This window comes from Nothobranchius furzeri, chromosome 3 (genome assembly GCF_043380555.1).
Source record: "Nothobranchius furzeri strain GRZ-AD chromosome 3, NfurGRZ-RIMD1, whole genome shotgun sequence".
In the NCBI taxonomy this organism is placed as follows: Eukaryota; Metazoa; Chordata; class Actinopteri; order Cyprinodontiformes; family Nothobranchiidae; genus Nothobranchius; species Nothobranchius furzeri.
Genome location: NC_091743.1, coordinates 58,843,230 through 58,870,378, shown reverse-complemented (window position 1 = coordinate 58,870,378; position 27,149 = coordinate 58,843,230). Strand labels below are relative to the sequence as shown.

General features: G+C 41.5%; 1 protein-coding gene across 1 annotated transcript; it reads left to right on the top strand.

The window, feature by feature from the left end:
- Positions 1 to 26,939, top strand: smarcd1 (SWI/SNF related BAF chromatin remodeling complex subunit D1). Its single transcript, XM_070549365.1, has 13 exons — positions 1 to 229; positions 15,917 to 16,092; positions 16,711 to 16,753; positions 16,863 to 16,985; positions 17,418 to 17,540; positions 18,169 to 18,285; positions 18,408 to 18,509; positions 18,603 to 18,764; positions 19,507 to 19,604; positions 19,776 to 19,911; positions 24,455 to 24,577; positions 24,882 to 24,983; positions 25,591 to 26,939. The coding sequence occupies exons 1-13, from the start codon at positions 44 to 46 to the stop codon at positions 25,642 to 25,644; spliced, it is 1,545 nt and encodes a 514-aa protein (XP_070405466.1). The 5' UTR covers positions 1 to 43; the 3' UTR covers positions 25,645 to 26,939.
- Positions 26,940 to 27,149: the final 210 nt, after the last annotated feature.

Here is a 27,149-nt window from a genome sequence, read left to right as displayed (position 1 = left end):
CGTTAGCTTCGTGCTTCCACCGGCGGCGACACTCAGAGAGGAGATGGCGGCCAGAGGGGGGTTTCAATCTGCTCCGACGGGTGGTGGCGGTGGAGCAATGGGCCCTGGACCGCCAGCAACCGGTGCAGGACCAGGTATGGGCCCCGGTACTCCCTCTGGAAGAATGGGGCCTTCGTCAGCCGCGCAGAACCACATGTACCGCTCTCCGATGCCCGGGCCTGGGTATCCGGTGAGTTCTCGTTCCATGTTTGCTGCTGACGCGTTAGCTTGTTCGCTAGAACAAAGCCCCTCATCGCTCCTTTGTTGCTACTGGCCAACGTTGTTTCTGTTTCTCCATGAGGACCAAAGCTGTGACTAACTCTCAGGCTGGTTGAATAGAGTCAGTCTATCCCAAAACTTATTTTAGCCACTTCCCTTGAGTTACCATCGGTGTGTTTGAATTTGCTAACCCATCCCGCCCGCAAACGTTAAAGTTTTAGTAAGCAGCTAGTTAGCTCATCATGCTAACGTTGCTAATTTGCTCTGTAGTTTGAATAAAAGCACTCCGAGAGGGCTCGAGTAGTGTAGGAAAATTCACAAAAAGTGAGTTTGTTACGTTTGAAAGTCCCAATTCGATTAGGTTTGGGATTTTCTATTTATTAGATGTCTTAAAATCAAAAGTCTGCTTTTGAATGAAAAGTTTACACTGATAAGAAACCATCAGTTTTCCAGACGGAAAAAACTAAATAAGAATAAAGCCTCAAATTCCGTTTTAATGCGTGAAGTTTGTGCTTTTGATCTAATAATATACTGGAAATAATTTGTCACTGATGGATTTTGTACTTTAAAAATATTCTAGTTAAACTTTCAAGCCTCACCTTTATTCTAAATTCTGATTTTCAGATCAGACTAGTGCTACTTAATCATGAGTTAAAGAACAAAAGTTTTCCAGATGTACTATAGTTACAATAAAACTAAAATAATAGTTTAGTCCCGCGATCAAGAAAGTCAAAATATTTCCACCAAAGGACACAAGCCAGCTGAGCAAAGTTTTTCTTTAAATGACAAAGGTAATGTTTTGTGTGTTTGTGCAGACTGATGTTTCAATTTAACTTTTAATATGCAGATGTCTGTTGAAACTACTATCTGATAGGTTTAACTCATGTAATTGGAGTATCAGTTAAAGGTTTTGATCATTCATTTAATCAACTAGCTCAACCTCCTGAGCTACTGTTGCAACAACGAATTGGGGAAAAAAATTGATTAAGAAATGCATTAGCAATGCAGTTCATCATCACTTTGTTGTGTTGTGCAGCTTTTTTAATTTATTTTTTTCATGTAGTGCAACCTTTTTTTTAACAGTCAACGTGTGTGCAGCTTATGGGGGGGGGGGGGGAATTTATGTAACTCTTCTGTTTAGATGTAATAAAAGCTTGAAATTATGAATGATTGGGGGCGTGTCCTTTTGATGGACAAGTAGCAGAGGGCTAGGGGTGGTCGGCGCTAGGGGCTTCCCTCCTGCTTGCTCCAGGGAAAGCTTCAGTCTGCCTTACCTTAACCCTCCCACTGTCCTAATGGGTGTGACCCCATGAGGAAAGTTGACCATTGAGCAGGGTTGATGGTTTATCCCTTGGGTCCATGTGGCATGGGCGACTAGTGACCACCACCTCACCACTGCCACGTGGACTTCAAGGGATAAACAATCAATTCTGCTCAACGGTCAACTTTCCTCGTGGGGTCACCCATTAAGACAGTGGGAGGGTTAAAAGTGTTAGCTTGTCCTGCCAGGGTTGGTCGATTTGTCATGATGACATCAACAAACAAAATAGTCATCAATAAACTTAATAGTCTACGTTGTTTATTCTACGCATTGTTTTAATCTTACCTGCTTCAGCAGTACCACTGCTGCTTGCGGTCTTTCTGTTCGAGGCACGTGCGCAGTAGCGGCCATTCGGGTGAGCCATTGCATCACCGGAAAAACAAGACATGGCGACCTGCAATGTAGCACAAAGTTTGAAAGCATTTTACAAAAATAAGCATGTACAGTGCAAAGTCTGCAAAGTAGGACTTCTTTCACAAGAAGATAATGCTGATGAACGAACGCCTTAAAAGGAAGCACGTCGTGGCAGAGAACAAAGGGGGACAGTCGCCTCTTTAAGCTAATTGCCCCTCGTTAGCTGCTAACATCATCAGGGACAGTGTTTCCCCTAGGAATTTTTCCAGCTGTGGTGGAGGTGGTGTTGGCGGGGGGGGGGGGGGACTATGACACGTCTCACCTTTATGTTAATATTGTTTTATTTGATGCACTCCACTTTGAACTGCACCAGTCCAGCGACTGCTGCAGTGTAATAACTAGTATTAAAGGTGAATACACCAATATTTGCACAAGAATAATTTCTGTTTTAAACTCTCAGTGACACACTTTGCAGGGTGGATTTGGCATTTAATTTTTCTTGGCGTCTGGAAAAACATCTTCTTTTTCCCCCTTTATTTGACTTTCTGCCCCCTTTATTTTGGTCCAAGACCATTACTGGGCTGGCCCTCTTAAACGCGTTCTACACCCCTGCTTAGTAGAATTAATGAAGTATTTTTAAGCCAGTATAAAAATGACTGAAACACAAATTTACATATTTGGCATTATTGACCAATATTTTTGATTTAATTTATTTGTTAAGAACATCAAGATGCATTACAGTGAACATTATAATAAGCTGGGCGGACACTGTGCGACTTTTTCACTCGTAACACAGCTTCAGCTCAAACTGTACGACTTCAGCGCAGGGCAGATCTCACGAGTCATGTGCTCACTGTACATCTGGTAGCAACACATCGGACCTAAAATATGCTAAAAATAGCAGTTTTTACACAACACGTCAGACTTTTTTGTCTTGTTTTGCCTGTTGTCCTTCAGGAGTGCTGCAGGAGGACACACAGGGATTTATGGGGGTTGGATGAGGAAAACGAAATAAAGTAAATCTGTGTTTTGTGATCAGTTTAATTTGACATGATCACGACAAACACACTTTCTTGACAATCATTGTGAGTAAAAAAACGTGTAGAAATAAAAACGAACGTGTGTTATTGGGGAAATAGCGGGTGAGCGGAGTTGATGCAGGATTGCGAATGCGCCGTGAGCGGTTCTGATACTTTTTGGGTTGCAGCTGCTCGCTGCGCCGCTTCAACCCTCATGAGGAACGAGATAAATATCAAACACTCCAGAAGTCCGTGCGAGCTCACGATTGCTGATCGGTAGCTGGTCACGTGGTGTTAATCGCCTCTCGTAACCCCCTGTACACTACACGACGCTCGGCGCAAAACTCGCCCCGATCTTGTGGATTCTCGCACGAGTGGAAAATCTGCTCAAAAAAGTGAAAAAGTCGCACAGTGTACACCCGGCTTTACTGTCTGTGTGTGTGCGTTGATGCCTGGGCCGAGCTGACTGAGCTCCCGGCTGCAGTTTTGTGTGTAGGGAGGGGCGGGCGCTCTATCTGACTGGCCAATCACAGAGCGTGAAGACAGTCAGTTACCCAATGAGGATTTCATTCAGCACGATTACAGATATTTACACAGTAAATACACAGTAGTTCCCGCTGCTTCTTCGGGAAACGGCGCAAAAAAAAAAAAACATCACTTGGGATGTTGTAGGCGTGGCGGTGGGATTTCAGCCGTGGCGGGCCGCCACGGCTACGCCTATGTAAGGGAAACCCTGCCTTCACTAACCAGCTAACTACCAACCTTTCCACTAACTTGTCCTGCGTAACCCTCACCATGTAACCCTCATGTCCATGCTGTCTCTGGAGTAGCAGAGGGGAAACAAGACCTCCTGTAATCTAAAATGAACCAAAGCTTCTTCCCAGTTTTTTTTTTTTACTGAACTTAACATCAGTTTATCATCATGAAACAAAAGAATAAAGTGGAACAAAAACTTCTATCTTCTATTTCTCTCTCCTTTTAACTTATCCGTGTCCCTTAATAAGAGACAGACGATTACGCTGCAGCCGCTGTCACTGTTAAGGTCACTGTTATGGCCAATAACCGATATTTGCTGATACCTATATACTGACATTAATGCTTCTAAAATCAGCAGATTTTGTATAAAATGAAAATGATTAAAACTGAATTTACATTGTTATGTACACACAACCCACACATTTACGGTTCTGAGATTATTACAATCACCGTCGCGTGACTAAACAATTACACATCACCCCCTCACCCTCTGAAACGGGCAAACAAATGGAGATGAGATGGAAAAAACATTGGTTGTTAATATTGGCCCAGTTTTTTTTTTTTTTTTTTTTATCAGGCCGATACCGATATGTTAAAAAATGACTAACATCGGCTGATACTAGGGATGCTCCGATCAGGTTTTAATCTGCCGATCACTGATACCGATCAGCCAAGAGGCTGATCATGGCCGATCAGCCGATTACCGATACCAATTACATAGATTGGCTGTAAATTGTTCATTTAGCTATGGTGAGTTGTAATGCATGTTACATATTAATTCAGAAAAAACATGGTTTTACTTCACTTCAAATTATGTAATATCAGTAACAATTTATAAGAAATTGAAAACATTAAGGCTCTCTGTAGGCTACAAATAGTGCAAAAAAAGTCAATATCTCACATCACCGCCTAAATCAAATTAAGTAACCAAGGATACATTCAGATACATCCAGTGAGCTGTTATCTCAGCATTGACACAGGACTGACATCTGAGCTCCAAATGTCACTTGTGAAACTCACAGAGGATGAGACGCTTTCTTTAAGGAGTCCCTCGATGAAAGAATACACTTGTCTGGTGGAGCTCTGGAAGGGCTACGTCGGCAAAATATTTACGTCCCCGTAGCATGTAGCGAGGTTCCAAGTGGGTTAGTAGTCGGCGGAATCCGGCGTCTTCCACAACTGAAAAAGGCTGGTCGTCTAGTCCAATAAACTCAATGATTTTACGGGTAATTTGCTTGGCCTTTTGACTGTCACTCTCATATGGGCGAGTGTTTCCAAGCGTCGACTGCGTCAGCTGCCGTCTGACTGTGGCTGCATTAGCAGGCTTCTTTTCATTGTCTGCGGTGAGCCTCAAAAACTCACCATGCTCCGCCAAGTGTTTAGTCTTTCGTTGTGTTGAATTTTTTTGAAGTGCTTCCTCCGCGGGGTATGTTTTCGTTGCAAGTGTTGCAAGACGCAAACTTAATATCACTCTCGCACACCGTAAAGAAGTTCCACACGGCAGACATGTTTGTCTTTGCAGGTTTGCCACCACGCGCACTAAGCGGGGAGAAGCGGAAGGGTGAACTACCGGCCGTGAAGAGTAAGCGCCAGTGCCAGATCGGAAATGAAAGGCAGTGATCGGCGATCACAGATCACACACTTTTGCAGGAAAATCGGCCGATAATTATCTGTGGCCGATCAGTCGGAGCACCCCTAGCTGATACCAATATTGATGCCGATATATTGTCCATCCCTTCCCTACCTCACAGTTTGATGTGATTCAATTTTACTCTCTGATGCATGCATTATGTCTTTTCAGCTGCATCCAGAATTAAGTCATACAGTGTCATTAGATAATAGCGTTTCTCCTTTGCCCTCCAGCTTGTATGGTTGTGTTTTGTTAACTGAGCCGACATTCTTAGGGATTATTTCATTTCCAGCTATGATGAAGTTTTATAGGGTGTGATCAGTCACGAAGTGATGATTCATTCATCGCTGATGTACAGCAGCACAGCCACTTAAAAATCCTGCCTGCTTGAAATGCAGTCGGGTGAAAGGATGTTGCTTTTATTCTGCAGTGTCCTTGGCTGCTTTCACTCACACAGGAGAAAAAATTCATATTCTGAATACCGCAGATCTGTAGTTGTTTTCAGGCAAACCAAGGTTATACTGATGTACGGTTTTAAAAGCACTAAATGATCTGCACACAACCGCCTCCTGCCTGCACCGCGCTGTGTGGAAAAGGCAGGATCTGTATTGTTGGAATCAGCCGCTTTTCCTCCCTTCCACCTAAAGATCCAGGAGAGTGTTTTGCTTTCATCGCTCCCATTTGTTGGACTTGCTGCTGGAAGATAAGCTGCAGTCAGTCACTTGTGATTTACCTTCTCATCTTGACTTCACTTATGCAGTCAAATACAAAAAGTCGTCTGTTTGAGTTCCTAGCACATGGTTTGGTGAGTTGGCTGAGGTTATTTTTGCATTTATTTAGGCTTAATGTGTTGGATTTGATTCTCCTGCAAATCATTTCAGATTAGGGTTTGTTAAATTATTTTAGATTAAATGCATCTGAGTAGGAATTAGCACTGTAATAACACACTGGAAAACATCACAGAAATGTTTGTCGCACATGATTATGTTGAAAATGCATTTTATCATTCATTTCAACCTTTTCCAGGCTTTATATAAATGATGCAAGGTTTACATGTAATTTGTTTTTTTCTTCACATTTTAGGTGAAGCTTGGTGATAGCTATAGATTTAACTAGAGTAATGTAAATTTTTTTCTGAATCAACCTCACAGAAATAGTTTATTAAAGGAGGCATAACATGCTTTTCATTAATTCCTTTTTACATATCAATCCTTCAGTTGGGGTCTAAATACAGTGGAACTGCAGTTCTTTGGTCGGATTTCCTCATTGTTGCTCTACAGACCCTCATCTACCCCTGTTCTGAGGATGAGCCGTTTATGGGTACTGTCTCTTTAAATCTGGAGAAGGAGCTGTAAACTCCGCCCCCCTCCACAGTGCAGACCTGTACTCTCTAGGGCTGCAACAAACGATTATTTGGATAATCGATGAATCGGGTGGGGTCTCGACACGATTAATCGGATTACATGGGGACATTTTTAAAAACTGCTAGGGAAAAGTTATTTCTCTCCTTCCTTCACTTTATTAAACACATTATTAGAAAACAGTTCAATAGCAGAAAAACAACATGCCATCACCTAAATTGTCTTATAAGGTGTATAGACAGAGACCCTAAGCTACACCTATCTGTGACCTAAAATGCTTGGTCCAAGTTAAACAGCTTAAAGAGCAAGTCAACCCCTACCAGAGTCTAACTCCACTCCCACTTCATGTTTGAAAAATGCAACAAATGCTGTTGCCTGGCACAGTGGTACTCAACCTTTTTTCACTGATGTACCCCCGTGAAATATTTTTTTCAGCCAAGTACCCCTAATCAGTGCAAAAACATTTTTGGTTGTAAAAAACAAGACCTTAAATAGGTGCCTTCAGTGACTGATTTATTAAACTTTGAAACTGATAAACAAGTACAAAATTCAACCATTTGGGGAAAAAAAACTATTTTGAATATTTTACATGTTAATACTCCATAACTAAATGTATTGGAAATATTTTTCATCACTAAAATGTGATTCTAATTAATTGAAAACAGTCACCATAAAACTATTTAAAACCATAAGATTACCCATTGAAAAATCCATAAATGTATAAAACACTGCACATTTTTTGTAGTATCTCTTGAACTATTTGGAAAAATATATATATAAATAACTAGAAATATTTAAAAAAATAAATCAAATACAGGCCAAAGAAATGATTAAGCTAATTATAATTAAAGATTTGTGCTCATAAAAAGCATATCAACATAAAGTGTTCTCTTTTGGGATCATAGTATATCTATTCTCTAAAATAAATCATCAAAGTAATTTTAAATAACAATTGCTAAAAACAAATGTAAATCTCAAAATATATTTTTAAAAATCAAAAAGAAGACTGAAATCTTAACATTACTGCACTGATCGGAGTGTTTTTACAGACTTTTTAGGGAGACACTTGGGCTTGTGCTTCACTGAGGATCTTTTTCATCCTTGGTGGCAGGGAGGCAACTGCTGTGATCAAGCTCTTTATTAGACACAGTCTGCTTCTCTGATGTACCCCCTGGAGTTTCTTTACGTACCCCCAGTAGTATGCGTACCCCCATTTGAGAAAGGCTGGCCTGGCAGACCGAGAGGGCGGAGCCGCTAACAAATACACACACACTCAGGCTCACGACAGCATTGTGACATCATAATGTACCAGTTTACATCATAGCATACTTCTTAGCCAATAGCGGTGGCAGATTTAAATTAAAATACAGTGCAGAGTTTTTACCTGACAACGGCACAACTCTTTCAGTTTTAGGCAGAATATTTAAATTTTAACTAAGATGCACTGAAGTGCCAAATTATTGACGACACGTGTCTGCAGCACGATTAGACACTCATTTATTTAGTTTATAAGCAAAAAAAAGTTTATTTGGTGGTGACTTGCTCTTTAAGGGGAATTCTCATCTGTTTTGTTTGATCTCATCTGTAGACATTTATTATAATTGGGGATGTCAAACAACTAATTTTTAAATGTAATTAAACATAGGCTGTGAATTAATCAAAATTAATCACTATTTCCAAAAATGACCGAAAAAATACCAAATAAAACAAAAGTAAATGAATGCCATCCTCCTTGCGATGATGCCCTGGGCAACTGCCATAAAATCACATCAAGAAATGCTGCTGATCATTCCAATGATCCCAAATAGACTCACATTAGTCCACATGAAAGCAACTGAACCCAAAAATACATTAACCAGTATATAACTGCACTCTCACAACACTCCTGCAGCAACAGTTAGGACTCCTCCCTCCCTTTTAAAAGCGTTTTCGCTTCCGAGGACATTGTGGTTGTAAAGCCACATGTTAGTAGTCTGGCCCCGGTGTGATCAACTAGTTTCTGCGGGAATGTGACGGCGGAACCGGTTCGCAGCAGCGCAAGACCCCCCCCCCCCCCCCCCGTTTATCTAATAGCGTTGCGCTTACGATTTTATAGACTTTTTTTTTTTACGAGCGTAGGGCATGTCTAGCCTGTGTAATAATCCGGGACTTGGGTGAATCACTTTTGAAAAGTTTTTAACTTACCCGGACACAGAGCTCTCTCCCTCCTCGCTGATGATTCGGCATGCTTGCGTTTAAGATGCTGCATCATCACCGTAAGACTCCCATGCCATGCTAAGTCTGACCTACAAACGCAGGTAACGAATGTCTTCGCCTGATTTAACTGAAAATGCTCCCAAACTTTAGAAGTTCTTACTTTTTTGGGTATTGCTGCTTCTGCCATGTTCCTCTTCCAAACACCTGCCGGCTCTCCCTCGCGCTGATCTGACTTGCTCCAATCTGCGCCATGGTCTGCGCGCAACGGCGGGCGGGAAGGGGGGGGGGGGTGCTTTTGGAAGAGTTGTGTGACACAACGAATCGATGACGCAATTCGTTGCCAACGCTTTTAGTAATCGATTTTCATCAAATTTATCGATTCGTTGTTGCAGCCCTACTCTCCTCCCCCAGTCGGACTTTGTAGTTCTATAGAGAAATCATTATTTAGCGTAGCAGAAACGTTATATTAGCATTTTTAAAACGTGGGGAGAGTTGTTCAAGCTGTTTCAAGGTTGCTAACTCTCATGCATTTGTCTGTAGTCACACACACCCGTCACGGCCGACGGACGGACAAGCGAGCAAGCATGCGCGCGCACACACACAAGGAATGCTGCTTGCCTATTTATTTCTGTAAAAAATTGTTTTAAAAATATACAGCTCATTAAAACACTATTAAAAGAATATATTTTATTAAGATTTCTCTCTATGTATGTATGTGTATATATATATATATATATATATATATATATATATATGTAGTCTTATTTTATAAGTAGTCTTATTTTATATTGGGTGTCTTAATGGCTGCAAATGGATGAAAAGCAGTTACATTTTGATTTAGAGATTTGAGATTCTAGTCACAAATAAAGTACATTTCTCTGAATGTTCTTTAATGTGATCATTATAATTCTAATGCTTACAACTTTATATTTTTATTGTCTGCAATATGTAGCCTATATCTTTATTAAATGTGTGTTAAGCTGCAACCGTGGTAATTTTCTCTAATGTGTACACAGAGGTGGACATCAGTGCTGCAGTGAAATTCCCAAGATCGGTCTGCTTTGCTAACAAATATAATTAAATCTTACCTGCATTCTAAATAAATACCATTAGGTGAAAACATCAGTAGGCATTGAGTTATTGATAAAATCCCTAACAGCCAGAATGGAAGAAGAGCATGCTAGATCATCCTGGATCTGAGCCTGTTCTGTTTATTTACAGTGGGGCAAAAAAGCATTTAGTCAGCCACCGATTGTGCAAGTTCTCCCACTTAAAGTGATGACAGAGGTCAGTAATTTACATCATAGGTACACTTCAACTGTGAGAGACAGTGAAAAAAATCCATGAATTCACATGGCAGGATTTTTAAAGAATTTATTTGTAAATCAGGGTGGAAAATAAGTATTTGGTCACTTCAAACAAGGAAAATCTCTGGCTCTCACAGACCTGTAACATCTGCTTTAAGAAGCTTTTCTGTCCTCCACTCGTTACCTGTATTAATGGCACCTGTTTGAACTCATTATCTGTATAAAAGACACCTGTCCACAGCCTCAAACAGTCAGACTCCAAACTCCACTATGGCCAAGACCAAAGAGCTTTCGAAGGACACCAGGAAAAGAATTGTGGACCTGCACCAGACTGGGAAGAGTGAATCTACAATAGGCAAGCAGCTTGGTGTGAAAAAATCAACTGTAGGAGCAATTATCAGAAAATGGAAGACATACAAGACCACTGATAATCTCCCTTGATCTGGGGCTCCACGCAAGATCTCATCCCGTGGGGTCAAAATGATCATGAGAACGGTGAGCAAGAATCCCAGAACCACACGGGGGGACCTGGTGAATGACCTGCACAGAGCTGGAACCACAGTAACAAAGGTCACCATCAGTAACACACTACAACAGCAGGGAATCAAATCCTGCAGTGCCAGACGTGTTCCGCTGCTGAAGCCAGTGCATGTCCAGGCCCGTCTGAAGTTTGCCAGAGAGTACATGGATGATACAGCAGAGGATTGGGAGAATGTCATGTGGTCAGATGAAACGAAAGTAGAACTTTTTGGTATAAACTCAACTCATCGTGTTTGGAGGAAGAAGAATACTGAGTTGCATCCCAAGAACACCATACCTACTGTGAAGCATGGGGGTGGGAACATCATGCTTTGGGGCTGTTTTTCTGCTAAGGGGACAGGACGACTGATCCGTGTTAAGGAAAGAATGAATGGGGCCATGTATCATGAGATTCTGAGCCAAAACCTCCTTCCATCAGTGAGAGCTTTGAAGATGAAACGTGGCTGGGTCTTCCAACACGACAATGATCCCAAACACACCGCCCGGGCAACAAAGGAGTGGCTCCGTAAGAAGCATTTGAAAGTCCTGGAGTGGCCTGGCCAGTCTCCAGACCTCAACCCCATAGAAAATCTGTGGAGGGAGTTGAAAGTCAGTGTTGCTCGGCGACAGCCCAGAAACATCACTGCTCTCGAAGATCTGCATGGAGGAATGGGCCAAAATACCAGCTACTGTGTGTGCAAACCTGGTAAAGACCTACAGTAATCGTTTGACCTCTGTTATTGCCAACAAAGGTTATGTTACAAAGTATTGAGTTGAATTTTTGTTATTGACCAAATACTTATTTTCCACCCTGATTTACAAATAAATTCTTTAAAAATCCTGCCATGTGAATTCATGGATTTTTTTTTCACATTCTGTCTCTCAAAGTTGAAGTGTACCTATGATGTAAATTACTGACCTCTGTCATCATTTTAAGTGGGAGAACTTGCACAGTCGGTGGCTGGCTAAATACTTTTTTGCCCCACTGTACCTACAGGATGCAATAAATGTTTACAAGGCTGGGTTTGGACCATAACATTCTTCCTTGGGTCTTCTTTCCCTCCGGTTGGACATGCCCGGAAAACCTCACCAGGGAGGCTTACCAGATGCCAGAGCCACTTCAACTGGCTCCTCTCAATAGTAGGGCTGGGTGATATGGCCAAAAATAAAATCTCCTATTTTATTTGCTTTAATTCGATTTCCGTTTTTTCCGATTAACACCCCCCCCCCCCCCCCCAGAAAAGGACACCAAGAAGTACAAACAGCAGACCACTTAAAGCTAATTTTGCTTTTATTTAATCAAAAGCAAAATGTGTAATGCGGGGCTGACACGCGTTTAGCCGTCAGAGGCAAGGGACTCATGCGGCAATATTACTACGAGGCTAAGCGCATCAGAATAGTTTTATCACCTTTACTCCTTGCCGCATTTACGAGACCCACAAATTAAAAGAGGCTAATGTGAAGGAGCATTGAGTCTACTCTGAGCCCATTCCAGATGACAGAGCTTCTCACCGTATCTCTAAAGCTTGGTTTATGCTTGACTCATTCACTTTCCGCGCGGTGATGTGGCTCACAGATGGAACGCGCTTCACAACTTGCAGCGTTTATGAATCGTGTGGCTCGTCTCTGCAGTGAGCCAATATTCTCCCAAACTGTAGGGGGCAGCATGAAGCTCTACAGCATGCATCCAACACTACACCATAGTAGAAGTAGAAATTACTGTTTACAACATGGCATTTCAGCATTTTTAACAGCGTCCTCGTCTTTTCCGACAGTGCGAGCTATTTCTCTCCAAGAATTATTAACAACATGTTGATCACGGTGATCTTTGAGAGCTGAATCATACAAATGTCTGTATTTACGAACCTCTGCCATACTAGTTCTTGCCGGTTCGCCATGTTTTTCCGCGTCCGTCCGTCCGTGTGGTTAGAAATTTTCCGAGGTGCGCATTGCGGAAATTCTGGGCCGTGCGGAGACTCGGTGGAGGGGTGTGGTTGTTAAAATGATGCAAAATTAGGGCTGGGGGTAAACGATTATTTTTAAAACGATTATTCTGACAATTATTTTATCGAATAGTCGACTATTCTAATGACTATTTAGAAAATTAATCTAATGATTATTTTTCTATTGCACAATTAACAAAAACCAGAAAATCTCAAATAAATTCCTCAAAAAAATTGATAAATTCTTACTGTAAGAGAATAAACACTACAGGCCTTCCATTTTGTATAACACTGCTTTTATTGTGTTGCGGTTGGTTATGTTCTGGTGACGTGTCGAACTTTGGAGTGCAGGCTGCTGCCTGAGAGGTGGTAGAAGATGGAGTGTCTCCATGCTGCTTTGTTTTGGTCACTTATGTGCGTGAGGCGAGTGGTCTTACGGGTTAAACCAAACTCAGGTGATATTTTAAACTAAACCGAAAACCCACAACACTCTAACTGTAATAAAAGGGAGATCTACACCACAAAAAAGATGAACTCTAAACCAAAACGTAACAGCTTATCCCAACGCAAGAAGCTGTTAACAAAAATGCTAACAGTAGCTTTACCAACGTTAAGTTCAAGTTACCAGGTTTAAATAAACCAAAAACACCCAGCAGCAAACAGACCAGCACGGAGGAGAGACTGCTACCACCAAAACAGCTCTCCTAATGTCTGAAAGAAGCTCCTTAATGAAGGGAGAAGCGCTCCCGGTGATTTTCTACATCTGCGATAGACACGAAGCAGCGCATCTGACCCCGGAAGTTGTTGTCCGTTGCCGGGAGACGAAGGGGCAAAACAGGAAAATAATCTAGTAGTGGACGGACGTTGTTCCGGGTCTTCGGTATTTGGTGGAGATGTTAGTGAAGGCGGAGAAGAGGGCGAACTAGAGGAAAAACAGGCAGATTCCTCCTCTATTTACAAACTCCTGGGGATGCAACAAGTGGGCGCGGTGCGTCGACTTCCGGATCTGACGTCGACAAATTTTTAGAATCGAGCCGTCGACTTCGTCGAGGCTTCGCTACAGCCCTACGCAAAATGACGCAACTTTTCCGCTCGGAGCCGTGCGGACCTCGCGGACGCGTCAAGCATAAACCAACCTTAAGGGAGAGCCCAGACTCTCTGTGAAGGAAACTCATTTTAGGGTTGGGCATCGTTTATTTTGAACGATTCCGGTTTCAATTCCTTGTTTCAATTCCGGTTCCTATCGATTCCCGATTCCGATTCTTTCAAAACATGACATGTTTTACATGAACCAGATAACCACAGGTCCTACTTGATGAAATAATCTTAACTTCAACATGAATTTTAATTCAATGAACAATAACATCACCTTCATTTAGACAGAAACATGTTTTGGAGAAAAAAAGAAAAAGACTTGCAGCACAACCAGTGTGTTTGTTTCTGACCACAACCAAAGTCTGGAAGAAGCCTCTGGGATGAAAGGCTAAATGTCTCCAACATATCCAGAAACGTCCAGCTGTTTTCAGCTAAAACTCTCAGGATGATCATGTCCAGGATGACTGAGAACTACACCTCCATGCTGCAGCAGCATTCAGTCAGAACAGAATGTAAAACTTAAACGTAGCCGCTGTCAGTGACAGATTTTAAACATTAAAACTCTCAACAGAAATGGTTCAGAAAGGAAATTAAAATGTTCACAGCTTTGTGTGTGATTTATTATTATTATTATTATTATTTATTGTGGCAGAAGCTGGTGTGGTCCACCACAGAGAAGCTTCTCTACCATGATGACATTAATTATTCTACAGTTCAGCCTTCTGACGCTCACACACACACACACACACACGTGTTGAGTGGCTGCGTCTGACTGCTGATGCTCCGTGTGTGTTTTTATTTCTGCTCTGAGACAAACTCACCTCACACCATCCAGAGTTTGTTCTTTAAAGCTTTTATTAAATCCACCATGTTGACGTATTTTAACAAGTGTCCTCTAAGCTGCAGGAGTTAAAGTTTACATTAGGGAGTAAAAGTTCGGCAGACGCGTTTGTTTATATTTGGCCGCTGCGTGCCAGGTGAGGGGAGGGGGGACTCGGTGCTGCACACAGACAGCTGGTGTCATCAGCTCTGAAAAGCGTTGATCACAATCTGCAGATCACGTTTATTTTTCACGGAGATCGGCCGCGGATTCCTCTTCTGGTCGGCATTCTAGGAATCAAAACTAGGCATCGAAAAAAAAAACCTTTACGATTCCGGTAAAAAAGAACAGTTGGGACTGGTTCCAATCAATGCTCGATGCTCAAACCTAACTCATTTCAGTTGCCTGTATTTGCGATTTCATTCTTTCGGTCACTACCCAAAGCTCGTGACCATAGATAGGGTGAGAACATAGATCGATAGGTAACACCACAACAGACTGGTACAACGCCTGCATCATTGCAAATGAATGAATAGTGTATCGATCAAATTAAAATATGGCTTGTTGGAAATTTGTTCTGATTGTCCGGCGTTGAAAAGCAGTCACGTTTTTACAAAATACACAAAAACTGAATGAATGTTTAAAAAAGTTATGTTCTAAAAACTTACCCGGACACACTAAAGGGCACTAAAGGTAATAAATATCTGCTTCTTTACTGATATCCAGTCTTAATCTTAATTTCTTAATCTTAATTTCTGGTAATGATGTAAACCAATATTCTGGGAAAATTCAAATAGTTTTAGGTAACCCAATGTCACATGTCTCTTATCATACATACTTCCACCTAAAACATTGTCTGTGCCAAATATGACAACTACTTTAATGTAAATTAAGCAATGGAAGAAACGTTAATGAGATAATCCCTGAGATAATCCTGACAAACACCCACTTGACTGGACAGATTTCTTCTTCTTCAAAAGTTGTACCAAACAAAAACACATCAAAACTTTTTCCTGGACCTTTCATATTTGAGTGAGAGAAGCAGCAGAAGAGTGTGATGTATAATACGGTATAGTGTGTAAAAGTTGGTTATTAAGAGGAGGAAACGATCATTAATATTGCGAATGTCGGACATTGCTAAATACAAGTTAAGTTGGTTTATGGGTCACCTTATAACAGACGTTTGTGGAAACCATTAAATATTTTTAACATCTACAAACTCTTTCCACTCCGGATTAAATGGTTGCGAAGCATAATTTTCCATTCTAGTGAAACGAAAGCATTTTTGTTATTAGAAGTAATTTTAATGAGTTTTCTTTGCTGTTTTTTCTCTGCAGAGACCCGGTATGCCTCCATCTAGCCGCATGACACCACAGGGACCAGCAATGGGGCCACCTGGGTACGGCGGGAGCCCCGTGTCTCGTCCTGGGATGCCCGGGGTGATGGACCCTTCCAGAAAAAGGCCGGCCCCCCAGCAGATTCAGCAAGTTCAGCAGCAGAATCGCAACCAGCAGTGAGTCACGCGCAGCCAGAGCTTAGGTTTTATTATGTCCACTGGAGCATCACTGGTCATTTTTACCCATTTCAGCCTGTAGAAAAGCAAAACACATGTTGAAATGAGTTCAGAGGTTTTTATAGTTCTGTTCTTGCTTCTGGTCTTTTTTTAAACGATAAGTAACCCAGCTGAAACTTCTTTTTCCATTTGGTCAAATCACATCTTCACAGTAAAAATTGACTAAAAAAACACAAGTATTTTAAATGTAATTGTAAAAAAAGATTTGATAAATCAAACATCGGTATTTCATTTATATTTAATAAGCTGAACTTTCAGCAGATTTTTTTAAAGGAGAAAAGTCGTATAACTTTGCCGTAATTAATTATCTTTATGATGTATCTGTAGGATTTGATTTAGGACCAACAGGATTATTAACCCAGATCACGATGTCTGAGTTAGTAACTGGAATATGGTGGTAATGAGATTTGTTTGTGTGGTGACGGTGCGTTTGTGTGACTTTACACCAGTTTTGAAGGCTGTAGAAGTCTACGTAAAGGGCTTTCCTGCCTTCTGTTTTTATGGACACGTTTGTAAAGATTTAAACTTAATTTATCTTTTATAACTTTTTTTTTAAAGCACAAAGAAGAAGAAGATGGCTGATAAAATTCTACCTCAGAGGGTGAGTGTTAGACTGCAGCGCATGGAAATGATACTGAATCTAATCACCCACGCCATGATTAGAACTTCCTGTAATTGTGTTTTGTTGCACATCTGTTGGTGTGTTTTAGATCAGGGAACTGGTCCCAGAGTCTCAGGCTTACATGGATCTGCTGGCGTTTGAGAGGAAGCTGGATCAGACCATTATGCGTAAGAGGCTGGACATTCAGGAGGCCCTCAAGAGACCCATTAAGGTTTCACCTGTTGCACTTTTTCATACATTAACTTGACTTAAAAACCTCTTCAATCTTGGTCATCAAATAAGACGTTCATTAAACTTGTTTACATGTCAGATTGTATGGTGAGTTTTTATTTTTTTCACTGTGATCTGTATGCTAAATTAGTTTCGGTGTCATAGTTATGAGATGTTGCCTTTGCTTGTTTACTCGTTTATTGTTGCTGTGAACAAAACGATGTTTGTCTCGTCGTGAGGCCGTCGAGTCTCCCCAACAGACGTTTTAAGTGAACTCAATAGTAAACACTGAATTCTGCACAGTAAAACACACGTTTTTAATGAAGCTGCAACATCTTTGTTTGTTCTTAAAACAACTGTGTGTCACTGCTGATTGTGAGCTATAGTAGTTTATATTAGTGTAAAGATTTTTTGTTTTTATGCTTATTTTCAGCAAAAAAGAAAGCTTAGGATCTTTATATCCAACACCTTCAACCCTGCAAAGCCTGATGCTGAGGACGGAGAGGGAACCGTTGCATCATGGGAGCTGCGTGTTGAAGGGCGGCTCTTGGAAGATGTAAGCTGCACATTTTAGATTCTTATCATTTCTATTTTTTACTGTGAAACTGTTTTTATGTTATTTTTTAAATATGATCAGTCCCTCTGAGTGATGGCTGGATGTGAAAATAGACTGCTGGCCTTATTTCTTTCATTAGCCGCTGTTGGAAAATAGACCGGGAAACACTCTGGTCAGAATAAAACACTCAGATCAGCGTCACACTAATTTAGCATTCATGGACTCACCCTTCTTGGCTGTTGTTTATTTAGCATCCAGGAGAGAGCAGAGCACGTCTCAGGCTAACTATTAGCATTAGCAACTCCACAACAGAACATCTTCGGGTTACTCTTGTGTTATTTGTGGAGGTAAAACATCCAAGTTTTCTGAGCTAACAGTCAGTGGAAGAGTTGCGTTGCTATAAACCAATCAGAGGCGAGATGTCCAAATATCATGAATATTAACAAGTAAGCCTCCATATCCATATGTCATTTTCTGACCCTCAACTCCTCTGATTAACTTCTACTTCCTGAAACAGGATCACTGGGGCTTTTCTTTTTAACAGAGTGACTCACAAGGCAGTCATTTGGTTTATCTAGGACTAAGTTTCAAGCTGTGAAAGATTAAATGTGTGTTTGTTGTTTTGCAGACAGCCGTGTCCAAGTATGAAGCCACCAAACAAAAACGAAAGTTCTCATCTTTCTTCAAGTCTCTTGTGATCGAGTTGGACAAAGACCTTTATGGACCAGATAATCACCTTGTAGAAGTTAGAGGCTTTCTCGTCTATCCAAAAAAAAATTGTCATTTTCTAATCTGCTAATTTTAAGATGTATGTAATGATGTTGTTACATGAACCTGGTTTCTTTAAATGCTTTGTTTGTATTTCAGTGGCATAGAACTGCCACCACCCAGGAGACTGATGGTTTCCAGGTGAAGAGGCCTGGGGATGTGGGTGTTCGCTGCACCGTCCTTCTCATGCTTGATTACCAGGTAACACTCTGAGGGGTGAATGTTGTTTTTAAATTGTGTCTGAATTCATCAAGGAGCCTGATTGACTTGAGATATATTTCTTCATCATTTCAGCCCCCTCAGTTTAAACTGGACCCCCGACTGGCCCGCATGCTGGGGATCCACACCCAGACCAGGCCTGTCATCATTCAGGCCCTGTGGCAGTATGTCAAAACACACAAACTCCAAGACCCACACGAGCGCGAGTTTATCAACTGTGACAAATACCTGCAGCAGGTGAGTTGTGGCTTTGCTCACTCGAGAAATAAGATAAAACAATTAAATGTTTCTGTCATGAAACACAACAAACATGATATTTCTGAAGGTTTCAGCATAAACTAGCCTCAACAACCAGACCTGTCCTGTTTCTTTTCTGCTCCTGATATTCAACACTCTCTCTCTCTTTCTCTCCCCATCTCTCACTCTCTGTCTTGTGTGTGTGTGTGTGTGTGTGTGTGTGTGTGTGTGTGTGTGTGTGTGTGTGTGTGTGTGTGGTGTGTGTGTGTGGTGTGTGTGTGTGTGTGTGCGTGCGTGCGTGCGCGCGCGCGCGTGTGTGTGTGTGTCCCCAATCTCTTTGTCTCTCGCTCTGTCTCCCTCTCTGTGTCCTTGTACGGTGGCTCAATCTCTTCATGAATCTCTGTCTGGTTTCTCTGAGCTTCTGTTTTCTTTTCCCTGCCAAGAGCAACAGAAGATTGTTGAATTCATACAAAGTTTACTTGTGAACTAAGGATTGCTTTTATGAAACCTCAGATTGTTGATGCAGTTGCACTGTTGTGATCAGGGATGTACAAAAGGGAGAATAAAGCATTTAAACCAGTTTATAAACAAACTCAAGAAGCTACGTCCAGAGGAAATGGATATGTTCTGCGTGTTGATTTGCTGATTAGTTTTACACTTCTAAAAAAACACAGTCCATCGTGTTCAGTTTCAAAAGAGCAATTTATTCAAACTAAAACCACATCATTCTTTGATGTCACAGATTTTTGAGACCCAGCGGATGAAGTTTTCTGAAATCCCTCAGCGATTGCACGCACTGCTGATGCCTCCAGAACCAATCATCATTAACCACGTGATCAGGTAATTATTGCGCTGGTTTCGGGTAGAGTCAAGTGTCAGCACTGCCTCTAAATGACCCTTATATTTTATTTCTGCAGCTTTGACAATTAATCTTCAATACTTAAAATCGACTCTTAAGTACTTGAATAAATGTTAAATTCAAGCACACAACGATGCTTTTCATTTCACTAGCGTGGACCCCAATGACCAGAAAAAGACTGCTTGCTATGACATTGATGTGGAGGTGGATGACACCCTGAAAACACAGATGAACTCCTTCCTGCTCTCTACTGCTAGTCAGCAGGAAATAGCAGGATTGGATAACAAGGTGAGGACCTCGGCCACCAGCCTTTAGCTGTTCTGTTCTTTTTTGTAGATATTTGCTGGAACAGTTTTGTATCCACTGTCAGATGATGTTGTTTCTTGGAAGTTTGGTGGTATTTTATAAAACATGAGGTCCTACTTCAGTTAGGGCTGTAGCGAAGCCTCGACGAAGTCGACGGCTCGATTCTAAAAATTTGTCGACGTCAGATCCGGAAGTCGACGCACCGCGCCCACTTGTTGCATCCCCAGGAGTTTGTAAATAGAGGAGGAATCTGCCTGTTTTTCCTCTAGTTCGCCCTCTTCTCCGCCTTCACTAACATCTCCGCCAAATACCGAAGACCCGGAACAACGTCCGTCCACTACTAGATTATTTTCCTGTTTTGCCCCTTCGTCTCCCGGCAACGGACAACAACTTCCGGGGTCAGATGCGCTGCTTCGTGTCTACCGCAGATGTAGAAAATCACCGGGAGCGCTTCTCCCTTCATTAAGGAGCTTCTTTCAGACACGAGGAGAGCTGTTTTGGTGGTAGCAGTCTCTCCTCCATGCTGGTCTGTTTGCTGCCGGGTGTTTTTGGTTTATTTAAACTTGGTAACTTTAACTTAATGTTGGTAAAGCTACTGTTAGCATCTTCGCTAACAGCTTCTTGCGTTGGGATAAGCTGTTACGTTTTGGTTTAGAGTTCATCTTTTTTGTGGTGCAGATCTCCCTTTTATTACATTTAGAGTGTTGTGGGTTTTCGGTTTAGTGTAAAATATCAACTGAGTTTGGTTTAACCCGTAAGACCACTCGCCTCACGCACATAAGAGACCAAAACAAAGCAGCATGGAGACACACCATCTTCTACCACCTCTCAGGCAGCAGCCTGCACTCCCAAGTTCTACACGTCACCAGAACATAACCAACCGCAACACAATAAAAGCAGTGTTATACAAAATGGAAGGCCTGTAGTGTTTATTCTCTTACAGTAACAATTTATCCATTTTTTTGAGGAATTTATTTGAGATTTTCTGGTTTTTGTTAATTGTGCAATAGAAAAATAATCATTAGATTAATTTTCTAAATAGTCATTAGAATAGTCGACTATTCGATAAAATAATCGTCAGAATAATCGTTTTAAAAATAATCGTTTACCCCCAGCCCTAACTTCAGTGAGAATCTCTTAAATTAGGGCTGCAAGATATTAGGAAAACCTGCGATATTCTATAATAGTGCTTAATATTGCGATATCGATTTTACTCGTGATAAATGAACAAATACTAAAGTATGCAGTGTTGATGTCGTCTGGCGTGTGACGTCTGCTCTGGGTTCAAAGCAAACAAAAACTAATGCATGAATTCCATTACAGCATAACATTTTTATTGCAAAAATATGCAGCTGCACCTGCTACTGTATTAGCAGCAAAACAACAAACTGCATGCGTGCAGTTTCTCAGTGACTTTAAAACATCACCACCACCATAAAACTTTTTCTGATGCTCCAAATACAGAAAAACATCCCTTACCAGGGTTTTTGAATAAAAAAATCAGAAAATAAATTAAAATGTTAAATAATATTTAACATCACTTAAATGCAACAGCAAATTCTCTCATTGCTACAGAACATTTTCTCCACATATGTGGTTATGATATAAGGCTGTTGCTGCTATTGGGAAGTGATCTGTGCTGGGCCAAACTAGGAGAAAATTAAGATTTTCTGAGGGAAAGAGAAAAACAGTTGTCTACCTTTCAGAAGAGGAACTGGCAAAAAAAAAACTACATGGAAAATATGTGAAAACGTTTGGTTTTAACCCCAAATTGAACAAGTTTACCTGGATCTTAAAAAGCAGCTCAGATGATGAAACTGCAACTATGATTCTGATAACAAGCTAACAAATTGAACTAGCTCCTCTAAGACAACCGGCTAGCAGAGCTTCTGACTGACAGTTTATGTGCAGCAGCAAATCAACTATCCTGATTAACAAGGTTATAAAAGCTCATAAAGGAAAAATCACTTTGATGTGTGGGGGAACTTTTCCAGGCCCTCTTTAGCAGGGTGGGACTGGGAGGAGAGTGCTGTAGCCTTTTAGCTAGAAGCTACCCGGAGCCTGGGGCTAACACTAGCGACATGAAGGTGGGTTGGTTCATCGGCACGTGTCGGAGTCAGCCCGGTAAAAATGATTAACGACACTGAGTGGAGTCACGTTCACTTTTGAAAGCAGCGCTGAATCCAGAAACATCAGCACAAAGTGCGTTAGTTGCTCTGAGCCAGCATGACGAACAAGGGAACAGCGCCGCAAACTGTTCGGGTGTTGCGTTCCAAAAGGGTCTATGTGGGGGGCGGGCGTATTACGTGAACGGAACCATCTGATTGGCCGCATATCAGAAGGACTACATTTGATTGGTCAAATAATACTTCAGCGTAAAAAACAGAGCTGGTTTACAAAAAGCTGATGTATGACACGGATGGAAATGTTTGGACCAAACATTTATCGCTGTTTTTGCCGTGTTTTGCGATGGGCCTATCGCACGTCCTGTTATCGCGATGATGATCATTTTTCGATATATTGTGCAGCACTATCTTAAATATAAAAAAACGTGTTTTATGATTTATTATGTGTGAATTATGGTTGTCACGGTAACCGGTGTAGCGGTAAACCCCGGTAAAAAAGTTGACAATAATAATAACTGTCTTGTTCTTAAAAAAACTATTATCTCGGTGGGTTTACCGTGGCTGCGGTGTAGGCGTGGTGACCCTTACCAGCCACCGTATCATCTGCTGAAGTTGCCGGCGGCACATGCGCACTTTGTTGTTTACAACCAAAACTTTCTTGAAGCTAAAGCTGAAATAATGGCCAAAGGAGGAGACGGCAGTGCTCAGGACATTTTTTTATCCCTCAAAGAAGACAAAGTGGGAAATACGAGCATTTTTGGGATATTTGAAGAATGCCGAGGGACATTTGATAGAAGACGGCTATCCTGTTTGCAGCACGTGCAGAAAAAGTGTCTGTGAAAGGCAGCAACGCTTCAAATCTCATGACACATCTGCGTGACCATCACCCACAACTCTACAGTCAACGCAAGGCAAGCTAACGTTAGCGTTTTAGCTAAAATGCGTGATCCGAGGATTTGGGTTGAGGGAGAACGCAACGAGTCGCTATATAAAGCATCCGCAGCGCCGCTACCTGCATATAAACCATGTCGCGTACACTGCCATACTGAAATGACGCTATGCATTAAGGGGCTCCCAGGGGCAGATAAGAGTTGGTCTCTCTCCGAGAATAATTATGAATTTATGACATTTTCCCACATCTGCAAAGCTCACTGGAAGGACGCAAACAGAGGACAATATTTTCCTGATATAGGGTTTATTACTCAAGTAAGGGTAAAAAAGTATCTGATTAGAAGGCTACTTGAGTACTGAGTATCGTCTTCGTCTTCGTCTTCCTCCGCTTATCCGGGTCCGGGTCGCGGGGGCAGCATCCCAATTAGGGAGCTCCAGGCCGTCCTCTCCCCGGCCTTGTCCACCAGCTCCTCCGGCAGGACCCCAAGGCGTTCCTGGACCAGATTGGAGATGTAACCTCTCCAACGTGTCCTGGGTCGACCCGGGGGCCTTCTGCCGGCAGGACATGCCCGAAACACCTCCCCGGGGAGGCGTCCAGGAGGCATCCTGACCAGATGCCCAAACCACCTGATCTAATATTTTTTAAATGATGACATCAGACAAAAAATAAGTTATGGGCAAATATTGGTATTTTAAAGACTAAAGGGCAAAAATGTAAACAAATAAAAAAACATAATTACAAAATAACACATTTTAGGCAAAATTTTGACACAAACTGAGAATATTTCCTGACATACAGGGTTTATTTAATTGTGTGAAAATGTAGCATGTTTAAAAAAATACCGCGATAATACTGAAAACCGTGGTAATTTTGGTCACAATAACCGTGAGGTTAAATTTTCACACCGTGACAACCCTAGTGTGAATTTGCTTTTACTGGATTGATTTTAAGGTTGTTTTTTAATTAAATATTTGCGATCCTGTCCCACTGAGAACAGTTTCACACCCATTTATTTGTTAGAAGTTGCCGCCTGCGTAGAGCTGCTCTTGTTTCCTGCTCGGGTCTTGCTCTTCTCCTGCTAGCAGATGTTACCTTGACTGGAACGGTTGTAATCCCAGACATAAGGCAGAGCGGTGTCCCGGTGAAGGATGTTACCGAGTGTTATCTTTGTTCTGAGACAACCTAACATAAAAACGGCGGGGTTATGTACAGTTTACAGGCGCCACTCTTCTGTCTTACCTATTCTGGGTTTGGTTCCTGTGAGGTATTCTGACGTGGTGGAGACTTTCACAGGTTTGGCTAACTGCATCACCTGTTGGTTAAAAATAAAACTGCTATGCATCTTAATACAGGCTATATCTCACATGAGATGGAATAAATGTTTGTTGGACACCGTTTGATAACACTTAAACAGGAGACACTCTCCTTTAGGTTATTAGTAGTCTGCTGTCTAATTCGCCTCATTAGGAGCTTCAAAGTGATCAAACGTCTGTCCAATTTTTCTCAGATCCATGAAACAATCGAGACCATCAACCAACTGAAAACCCAACGGGAGTTCATGTTGAGTTTTGCCAGAGACCCTCAGGGCTTCATCAACGACTGGCTTCAGTCTCAGTGCCGAGACTTCAAGGTGAGTTCAGGACGTCGCAGCAGAATCCACTTTTATTGCTTGTCACATGTGTTGTTCATGTTGGAAGCAGCAAGAAAATGGTTTTAACAGACTAAAGTTAAGCCTCTCAGGCTTAAGTTAAGCTTTGGTAACAGAACGAACATTTAAGTTCTTCAAGGGTACTTCTGACTTATAAAATGGTCATGAAATATGTATGTGGAGTAACCGGGTAGGTAGTTTTTAACTGATGCAAATCTGCAGCGCCTGCCTCGAGAGGGTTGAGGTTTGTCGGAGTCTGGATCACTGTCTTCTCTTTTGTTTATAGACGATGACTGATGTGGTGGGAAACCCAGAAGAGGAGCGAAGAGCAGAGTTTTACTACCAACCGTGGGCTCAGGAGGCTGTCTGCCGCTACTTCTACTCCAAAGTAATTTTTTCTTTTCTATTCCTCTTTGTTTTTAAGCAAAGCTCAGTGTTTCCCCTCGGAAATTTTCCAGCTGTGTGTGTGTGGGGTGTGGGTGGGGGGATCCGGCTCATCCCTAGCTGTAACGACCCTACCCTGCCTCCTCCTCCTTGCTGCCTGCCGGCTGTGATCAAATCAAAGATACTTTATTAATCCCAGAGGGAAATGAGCAACAACAGAGTAATTCCCACTGCTTCTTCAGGAAATGGTGCAAAAAAAATAAATTAAAAATCAATAAAACTTGGGATTGTAGGCGTGGCGGGCCACCACGGCTACGCCTATGTAAGGGAAACACTGAAGCTACTTTGGAGTGATTTGCACCAGAGTTTATTGGCTTGAAATGTTAACATTTTTAACAGAGGTGAATCTGAAACTCTTGTGTATTAAAGTCAGATTCCCTTTTTTTTTTCCTTGTGTTTTTATAACGTTAGCTTGACTGTGGCGAATCCAGTGCAACAGCATCGCTGAGTAGAATAAATGTTGCTCTGCAGGATAGCAGGAGAAAAACTTTGATGCATTTAGAGTTTTCCCGTTTTAAGACATCTAAAGATGGTTTTATCTCATCTCTCAGGTACAGCAGAGGCGGCAGGAGTTGGAGCAGGCGCTCGGCATCAGGAACACCTGAAGGAGCTTTTCCACATGAAGGTGGAACGAGTTCTGATGCTGGAGATGACCTCTGTGTGTGTGGGATGTTCAAACTGAAGTCCTCACAGTTTTCAGACAAGCGTAGAGACGTTAACCCTAGATAGATGACTTTACTGTTAAAAACTTTATTTCTCCATGTTCATTTTAGCAGCAGCTTCAGATTAGAGCTTAAGGTTTTCCTTTGTCAGCCACACCTCTACGCACCAGTTTGTTTTTACTTGGATGCATTCCTTTTATTTTCATCCACTTTCTGCACAAATTGTTCCCAAATGAAAAGCAGAGGGCAGATTGTATCAGGACACTTTAAATGGGATGTTTGTGAAGTAAGAATTTTGAGCTCTTTGTTAAAATTTAATGGAATAAAACAACATTTAATCCTCCTGACGGGCATCTAAATGCTTTCCCGTGAGGTAAATATTGTGATTGTGACCAGCCGAGCTTATTTTACTGCATATTGGCTGTTCATTGGTCACTTTGTGTTCAGTTGTTAGTTTTGGCAGAGTCATGGTCTTTACGAGAGGCATTTTGAAGCTCAGTGAAACAGTAGAACATGCATATTTGTGGCAAAGCGGTTATATTTGTTCATGTTGCCTTTTTGCTATGATGTCATTTATAATTTTCTTTTCTTACTCTTAGTGAGCTTTGTTTTATAAGTATGTGTTATCCATACTTGTCTTGTTAGCTAGTACAGGTATAATGAAAGTAGCTAGTATGGGTACCTCTAGTCTATACAGTTGTGTAAATACTCGGCAAAAACACCACTTCAGATGGCTGTGAAGTTAAAACGTTTCTCTAAAAGTGGCTGATCTTTTTTTTAAGTGTTTGCTTAAATAGTTGAAACAGTATTTATTTTTGTCAGCCCTCGCTCTCTCTCGTACAGCGATTTGGCTCTTTACGGCCTGGATTTGATCATCAAATTTAAGGTGGCGCCCCAGTGTGCAGCAACATGCCATCAGGTTTGCCCCACTTTAAAGTGAAATAGTTCAACTTCTGCATTTTCAGTTTTGCGTATTTAAACGAGTGACAGAGCAGATTTAGAGCATTTCCAGGTCAAATCGTCACTCCTGTCGTGTGTGTGTGTGGGGGGGGGGGGGGGTGATGATGTATAAATTCCAAGAATACACTACAGTGGGTTTGCAGAGGAGCAAGAGCTGAAGTGATTGGAACCTCAACCTTGATGGACTGTTGAATTATGTTAATCTGGAGACCTTTTTTCACGGACCAAACCTTTTTTCTGTATGTTTTTATGTTATAATAAAGGATATGTTAAATAAATGTCTGTCTTTCCATCATCACTTTGATGAAGTCGTTCATGAACAGCATATCTAGGTTACATTAAAATTGCTATAGTTCTGGACTGTTAACACTAAATCTTTGATTAGTCCACACTTAAACTGTATTTTAGGGTTCCACATGTAACAAACTGAAATTTTGTGATTTATTGGGAATTACACCGCCTGGCCACAAAAAGTGTCACTAATATTT

Excerpts from the sequence above, each read along its gene's own strand:
- smarcd1 (XM_070549365.1), top strand. The coding sequence starts at position 44 with ATGGCGGCCAGAGGGGGGTTTCAATCTGCTCCGACGGGTGGTGGCGGT. Across the intron at positions 16,754-16,862 it reads ATAAAATTCTACCTCAGAGG|ATCAGGGAACTGGTCCCAGA; the intron begins GTGAGTGTTAGA and ends GGTGTGTTTTAG. Across the intron at positions 16,986-17,417 it reads CCCTCAAGAGACCCATTAAG|CAAAAAAGAAAGCTTAGGAT; the intron begins GTTTCACCTGTT and ends GCTTATTTTCAG.